This window comes from Cariama cristata, unplaced genomic scaffold, assembly GCF_000690535.1.
Source record: "Cariama cristata isolate BGI_N322 unplaced genomic scaffold, ASM69053v1 scaffold40825, whole genome shotgun sequence".
NCBI lineage: Eukaryota > Metazoa > Chordata > Aves > Cariamiformes > Cariamidae > Cariama > Cariama cristata.
Window position 1 is genome coordinate 4377 of NW_009616546.1, and position 7690 is coordinate 12066.

The window sequence follows — 7690 nt, forward strand, 5'->3', positions numbered from 1 at the left end:
CCTCTGGGGTGGAGACCTTGGCGGGAGGCAGGGGGGAAGAGAAGACCTGCGAGGCGAGAGGCAGCGGTGAGGCATGAGGCAGCCGGCGAGTGGGACGGCAGCCGCAGCACTGCAGCTGTACTCACCGCCAGCTCTTGGCGTATGTGCTCTATTGTGGCCTCCAGTGCTCGCGTCCCCTTTGTGGCCTCGTCCTCAACAGCCTTTACCGTCTTCAGCAAGGAAGTGACATTCGTCACCATCACCTGTGGAAGGGAAAAGAGAGACAGGTGAAGCCCCACGCAAGTTCTGGGCTGCTGCCAGCACCCGTCCCTCCCTCGTGCTTTGGTCCAAAACGGCCCCATCCCCATACTCCACTCACACCACCTCATCTTGTTCTCCCATCAATGCCTCCTCTGCATGCTATGCCCCACCTTTTATGTGCTCTTTTCTCCCCTCTTGCCCTGACTGCCCCCGCGTTGTCCTCCTGCCCCCAGATAGGCAGAGAACCCCCGACTGTTCTTTCTCCATCCCCTCCTAGTTCATCCCCTCCTTCCCATCACGCCCAGCTCAGACCTTGGCAGAGTTCTTCAGCTGGTAGACAGCAGGGTCATCCCCAGCTTTGCCAGCAGCTGCCTTGGTGGCACCGATGAGGTCTCCAAGTGCCTTTGCCACATCCTTCACAGCATTGATCAGGACCACCTGGGGAGAGCAAGACCAGGGCAATGGCTACGGTCACACTCAGGCTGGTGGTGGTGTGGCCCAGCAGTGAGAAATTTGGGCACCCCAGGGCACACAGGGAGTCCAGCTCAGCCAGCATCAGCCAACCCTCTCCACAACACACAGGATGTAGCCCAGAGCACCACATGACACCTGCAACCCCCAACCCCTTCAAGCAAGCTACGAGCAGCCTCTATTCACCCTACACACCCCATCCCACCTGAGTCTCCGGGTCTTCAGATCCCAGACTGGCAGCACCCAGCTTCACCACCTCTGCCAGGCGGGTGATGGTGGACACAGAGGACTGGGCAGCCTGGGCCAGCTTCTCCTGGCTGGCTGTGGCGTTCTGCACTAACACCTTGGTGTCCTCCACCAGTGCCTTGGCTGTCTTCAAGATGCCTTCCCTGGGGAGAAGAAGGGAGTCAGAGAGGACACAGCCCTCTACATGCACACAAGGTCCTTGAGCTGTAGACCCTGCCTTCTGTACATACAAGCTGGAGGGGAAACAGAGTCAGCATGACCTGAACTTGGGGCTGATCCACAGCTCAGAAACACAGGAGACCAAGGGACAGAGCCTGACCCCCCATCTCTGGCTCAGCAGAGGCTGGACAAGGTGCCCAGGTACCTGTGGTCAGCAAAGGTCTCCGAGTTCTCTCGGTTGAGGGTTCCTGCCGTGGCAAACATGATGGTGGTGTCGAGGTCAGCAATGATGCCAGAGACAGCGCTGGCTGCTGTGATGCAGGCTTGCGTCCCACGGTTCCCAGCTTGAAGGGCTGCCAGCACGTGAGACACCTGTGGGGTACGAGTAGGGTGACTGGGGGAGCAGAGCACGTTCAGGCAACCCCCACCACACACACCTTCTCCAACACCTCCTGGAATGGAGTCACTCCATACCAAAGAGAGGAACTGGGAATCATCGGGTCTGGACACCCCTTTTTAGCTTCCAGTTATTTATTTTTACCTTGCACCTATTGTGTTTAGGGATCCAGGAGATGTTTGACTCTAGTACTTTCCAAATGAATAAGTATTGCAAGACAGGCATCAGAACATGACAACTCATTCTTTCGCTGCTAAACTCAGTTTCTGTACTTGGGCAAGCACTCACAGAAGAACAAGTTTCCTGATGGAAAGCAATCTTGGAAAGGAAGGACCTGCAGGAGGTCCTGAGCACGCAGGCACGTGCCAGCCATGATGAACAAGTGTTTGTTTTGCTTTTGTGATTTTGCTTACAAGCACTACTGCTCTACCCTCATCGACTAGAGTTTTTAAGCCACGCTTTCATCTGTTATTCAGATGCGTGCTCTTTAGATTGACTGATGGACAGGACGCTTTCCTCCATGCCAGCAAAAGATGAGGGGGAGATCAATCACCTAGCACAAGCCGCGAGCTCGGCTGGACACATTAAACGCTACACCCACCACTGCAAGAGCTGATCTGGAGATCCCTGGGCTGCCACCAGTGCGTAGATCAGCCTCCCTGGCCAGCCATCATCAGCACATCAGCAGGCAGCACCTGGACATCACACTCAACCGTCACAGCACCAGCTGCTGTTACGGTGCCTGGAGAAGGGGATCCATCCTCCACCCCACCAGCTGGGCAGGGTGAGTGTGGCTGAGAGAGCCAGCAGAGCCCAACAGGATCAGGGGAGAACCTGAGAACTTAGTGTGGCAGCTCCAAGGGCACATGGCTCAATCCAGCATCCCTCCCACCTCATCACACTGTCACCCCTCTCTCTGGACCACTTACCTTCTCGGAAACCTTGCGTGCACTCTCTATCAGCTCCTTCTTGGTGTAGGCATCACTGGGGCTGCACTGCAAGGCTCCAGCCTTGGTGACCAGGGCGGCGCAGCCGTGACCCAGCTCCTGCACCCGGCGCTTGATGTGGGAGCCGATCTGGAGAGGAACATGTGCGTGAGAGCCAGCAGAGATCTAAGCCCTGCGTCCATGATATGGGCTGGGAAACACCAGCCACCTCAACCCAGCTCCTCTCTCCCAATCCTCCCAGTCAGAAAGGGGAAAAAGGAAACATGGCTTTGCTCCATGTTTCCACACTGCATTGCAGGGGAGGTGTGAATGCTGCCTGCCCCCAGCTCCGATGGGAGGTCTGAGTGTCCCTGTCCTCTGCTCTCATACCCCAGCAGACCCTGCTCTGCCCCACAGCATGCTCCAGCACTCCCCACCACACTTGTACCTCCTCATTCTCGGCAGTGAGGGCAGCTGGCTTGGCCTCTTGCGCCAGCTGCCCATAGTCGTTGGTGAGCTGGTTGGCCAGTATGCCCAGCTCGTCCGGGTTGGTGGTGGATTTGGTGACCTGCCAATGGAAGAACAGCAGGAGTTGGAAGGGCCCTACACTGGGACAGGCAAGCAAGGAGGATGGTCGCCTGCCGGGGTGGCAGGCAGCACTTTCTGCAGTGACAGTCTTGCTTGCACCCACCATCTCCTGCACGGTCACTGCGATGGCCTTGGCTGTCTTCACCATCGTGGTCTGGTAGTCCACAAAGGTCCCCTCTGGCTCACCCATCGGCCCCTCATCCAGCTGCAAGAGACCATCAGGAGACTCTGGCTCCAGCTCCAGCCCAAAGACCTTGTAGGGTTTGACCCTGACTCTTCCTCTCTCCCACCCCCAGCCCTGGCCAGGTCTTCTCTGAGATAACCTCACCTGGTTGATGGCCTGGGTGATGGAGTCCACCATGCCTCCCACAACACCTGCAGCGCTGGCTGCCTCATTCAGGGTGGTGGTCAGGTCCTCCACAGCTTCCTTCATCATCTGCACAGCCTCCTCCAGAGCCTCCTGGGTGTGGGCAGCTTGCTGCAAGGATGAGCCAGAGTGAGGGAAGGCATGCAGCAGCTCCCCTCCCGACAGGGATGCTGGCACACGCATGTAACACCATGCAGCACCCACACGTGAAGGGGAGCACATCACTGACATGTGCCCTTCCTGCTCACCTTGGGATTCCCGCCAGCCTCCTTGGCCGTGTACAGCATCTGCAAGGCGGACTCAGCCAGCGTTTTGGTCTGGTCCAGGAGGTTCATCTGCTGCTGGTGGTTGGGCGTTTTGGAGGCAGCACCAATAGCTGCCATAATGAGCGGCTCAAAGTACTGAGCCATCTGGGACACCTAGGGAAGAGCAGCATCAGCACCGGCAGCTTCCAGCCCTGGCTGCCTTGTGCCTCAGCTCCCACTGTGAGCTCCTCTGTGTGCACTGAGCACCTCGTCAGCAGCTCCCCATCCCTGTGTTACCTTGTGCCCCAGCTGCGAGGCCTCTGCCCGTGCTGCACTGGCCACAGGCTCAATCAGGTTGCTGATCTCCTGGACAGCCGTGATCATCTGGTTGTGCAAAGCCTGTTGTGAAGAGAGGGCGTTGTGTGAGGCTGCAGCGGGGCTGGGGGTCACTGTGTGCTGCTGGCAGCCGGAGGGAAGGACACCTGTCCCCATTAAGTTTCCAGCAGTGCATCCCTGACCCACCTCCTGGGAGATATCTTCTCGGGGGGCCAGCTGCTGGCTGATGGCAGCGAGGGAGGCCTGGTCCACCTCCCGCATGCATCTGTTCAAGACTTCGATGGCCTCGTCACACTCCCGCTGTCCTGGAGCTTTGTCCCTGCATGACAGATGGATCAGCCCAGCACTGGCAGGTGCTACGCTACCCCTTCACCCCGAGCCTCGGCTAGTGCCAATGAGGGGCAGTACCCCTCTCTAGGGCTTTGGGGCAACCCAGCGTCATAAAGCCTGGGCAAGCTAGCATGCATTCCCATCAACCCATGCCAGGACTGGAGGAGCAGTTCCTGCACATGACAAGAGGGACAGCATCTTCCATCCCATCCCTTGTCTCCCCGCAGCAGCAATGGCCAAGATGAGCCAAAACATTCTCAGGGATGCTCATTTGGAGCAGGGGTACCTGCCAACATGGATGGGGCCATGGCCAAATGGGCAGGACTTGCCTCACCTCATGTTGGTGATGAGCTTCTTGATGGAGTCTGAAACAGTGCGAGAGTGGCCAGCCAGCACTGACCACTGCGGTGGGTCCCTGGGGTTGACAGCCAGAGAGCGGGCGGTCTGGATGAGGCCAGCAGAGCTCTCCAGCATGGTCTTGGCTGAAGAGACGATGGGCTCCATGGCTCTGCGCCCCTGTGCAACGAGACGATGGATTGGTGATGCATGCGAGGCACTCTGCCTGGGAAGTTACACCTCCTCCTATGACCCTCTCCTCAGAGCAGCCCCTTGAAGCTGAAGGTTTGCCGCCACTATCACATTGTCCCAAGGCACCAGCCCCACACTAGGCCTCCATCCCAAGCTCAGAAGGAGGCACAGCACCTCCCCACCTTTCAGCAGCCCCCATCACAGCCAAGCCACATCCTCCCTGCCCCTGTGCATCCCACCTCTGGGCTGATCTGGGCAGGAACGGTGGCAAACTCTGGGTTGGAGGCGAAGGCCGTCAGATTATCCACAGCCTCTATGAGAGGGGCAGTGGCAGCGCGACATCGCTCCCGGTTTTCCTCGTTGAACTCGCCATCCAGGGCCTGGTGTGGAAAGACAAGAGCAGTTATCTAACCCCCACCATGTCCCAAATCCCAGCCCCACCATGGTGCCCTGGCAGGGTGACTGCACCTTGATGGTCTTCACCAGGTTGGCTGTGCTGTTGGCCACCTCTTTAGCTGACTGGACGAACTGGCGCTTGGCCACAGGGTTGGCGGTGCGGGAGGAGGCCAGGCGGCACGTGTTGCACAGGGCCGAGGTGTGCTTCGCTACGATGGTGGCTGCTGACAGCACCTGCGGGGAAGAGCAGGGTGAGGAAGGATCCACCACGACTCCCCATCCCTGCAGTTCTCCCTTCCTGCCAGCCCCACATGGGTCACCAGTGAGCACAGAGGTCCCTCTTGGGACCCAAGAACGATCACCAAGGTCCTGCATGCCCATACAGCCCCCCATCTGGACTGTTACCATTGTACCAAAGCTGCCAGCTGGTTCCCAGTACAACTGATGAGGCCTGATGAGACATAAGCCATAATCTTGGCCAGCTCTTGAGATGCAGCTCTTCCAACTAGCTTCACACTCCCTTTTGTGCAAGAAAATGCCCATAACAGTGCCCCACATCATACTGACCTGGGACTGGGTGCAGGCAGGGTCCACCAGGTTCTGGCAGGCCATCTGGATAGCTTGGTTAGCTCTGGCAAACTGAGTGGGGTCTACCAAGCCCTGCTGTCCAGCCTGGCTGTTGGGGTCCGAGACCCCCACGAGGTAGGCAGCCTAGGAGCACAAGAGAGGTGGTGAGAGCACAGGCACACAGGAGATGTTCACAGCAGGCACAGGCTACACCATATCACGGGGCCAGGCTTTGAGGGGCAGAGAAGAGGTGCATATGGCAACTACACACCATGGGTAATGCTCAGGGCTGGGATCAAGTGTGTCTCACCTGGGCAGCTGCCTCCGTCAGCCCGCAGAGAGCTTTGGAGGCGGCACTGATGGAGTCACCGAACTCGGGCAGTTTGCTGTTCTTGGCGTTCTGGGAGATGCCAGCCATGGACTCACCCAGCACCTGCAGGACACACCACGCACTGGTTAGAGACCACCTCCCGCTCCTGTGCCATGCTCCCAGGCTCAGAGTTCACTATGCCTCATCAACAGAGAAGGAACCACCTTTCCCTTTGCCCTCACATCCTTCCCAAACCTCCCCATCCTTCCCCAAACCTCCACCTCCAGTTCAGCGCTCACCTTGGAGTTCTCCATGACACTGTCAAGGCAGTTGAAGTAGGACATGTCGTTGACAGTCTGGGTGGGATTCTCCAACAGCTCCTTCACTGTCTGTAAGGACATGGGTGTCACATCCAAGGAAAGGGTCCATGCCCTCCGCTTGCACCTCCTCTTTGCTCCCTCCTGCCCCTCGCAGTAGGGTGCAGCTCCCCCGCCCCCCATCATCTCAGCACCCAGCCATCTCAGCCCCTCCGCTGCCTCGTCAAGATGTGGTTTCTCACCTCCAGCTCCCGCAGGGCATTGTCGCACTCCTTCTGGCCCGGCGCCTGCTGGGTGCACATAGTGATCAGCTGGTTAATGCTGTCGGTCACAGCCCTGCCGGACACAGCGGAGAAAGATCAACGGATCAACACTAGCTCTGCCACCTGGACCCAGTGCTACAGCAAACAGCTCACAGGGAGCGGTTTCTCCTACCGTGCCGCTGCTGCCAGTTGATTCTTGAGGTTGGGGGCTGCAGGGTCGGCAGAGAGTGCCTTTGCAGCCAGCAGTAGCTTACTGGAGGACATGGAGATGCTCTTCAAGTTTGACACCACCTGTGCCTGGTCTTCTTTATTCTGCAAGGAGCCAAGAAGAGTTACCTGCAGCAGGTTTCCAAGCTCCACACCCACCCTGGGTCTTCTCTGGTGGCTTTCAAGCTGAGCCAGTTCCCTTCATCAACTTGTCCACCAGCAGTAAGGATACAGCGGCAATGCTTGCTGAACAAACCCAAGCCACTTCCTCCCTGCTGCTGCAGTTTTGTGCAGCTCCAGAGCCCATCTCACCGACTGCATTGGCCAGAGCCACCCTAACCACCACTGCCTGGCTACCCTGCCTGTGGTCAGTCACCTTCTTAGGCATTCCAAACTTCTAACCATACCCAGGATCCCCCAACAGGTCGTTTGCTCTCACCGGGGACTGGCTGGCCATCTCCACTCCTGCTTGCAGGAACTCATTGAAGTCCTGACCAAATTTGCCAGAGGACTTGGCCAGGTCTTGAGGGGTGCCACGCGATGCTTGCACCAGCTCGTTGGCAGACTGGTTGAGCCCCGCGGCTGCCCGGTTCAGCTGGCTCTGTGCCTCCTGGAAGGTCTTGGTGCTAGGAGGGAACTGGAAGGCAGGGAGAGGGGTTAGGAGAGGCAGTGAGGAAGACGGAGATGGAGGAGGAAGGTCTGGCACATGCTTGGGGAGATGCTACAGAGGAAACCGGTGCGGACAGACCGGCTTGCATCCCTACAAGCCTTCCCCCTTCCACTCCCTCGCCGGCTCA

The 7690-nt window shown here is 58.2% G+C and overlaps 1 protein-coding gene across 1 annotated transcript in view; it reads right to left on the bottom strand.

The window, feature by feature from the left end:
- LOC104161683 (talin-1) overlaps positions 1-7530 on the bottom strand; it is a gene marked incomplete at both ends in the record, with an annotated part of 11861 nt that extends 4331 nt beyond the window's left edge. The window contains 21 exons of the mRNA XM_009700200.1: positions 5-46; positions 126-242; positions 553-678; positions 917-1100; positions 1322-1488; positions 2443-2589; positions 2888-3007; positions 3131-3232; positions 3356-3505; positions 3643-3813; positions 3937-4038; positions 4162-4294; positions 4640-4821; positions 5073-5213; positions 5302-5463; positions 5797-5940; positions 6107-6229; positions 6406-6495; positions 6666-6759; positions 6859-6998; positions 7333-7530. Coding sequence (XP_009698502.1) covers positions 5-46; positions 126-242; positions 553-678; positions 917-1100; positions 1322-1488; positions 2443-2589; positions 2888-3007; positions 3131-3232; positions 3356-3505; positions 3643-3813; positions 3937-4038; positions 4162-4294; positions 4640-4821; positions 5073-5213; positions 5302-5463; positions 5797-5940; positions 6107-6229; positions 6406-6495; positions 6666-6759; positions 6859-6998; positions 7333-7530 — 2835 coding nt within the window. The remainder of the gene's footprint in view (positions 1-4; positions 47-125; positions 243-552; positions 679-916; positions 1101-1321; positions 1489-2442; positions 2590-2887; positions 3008-3130; positions 3233-3355; positions 3506-3642; positions 3814-3936; positions 4039-4161; positions 4295-4639; positions 4822-5072; positions 5214-5301; positions 5464-5796; positions 5941-6106; positions 6230-6405; positions 6496-6665; positions 6760-6858; positions 6999-7332) is intronic.
- Between the last annotated feature and the right edge of the window lie 160 nt (positions 7531-7690).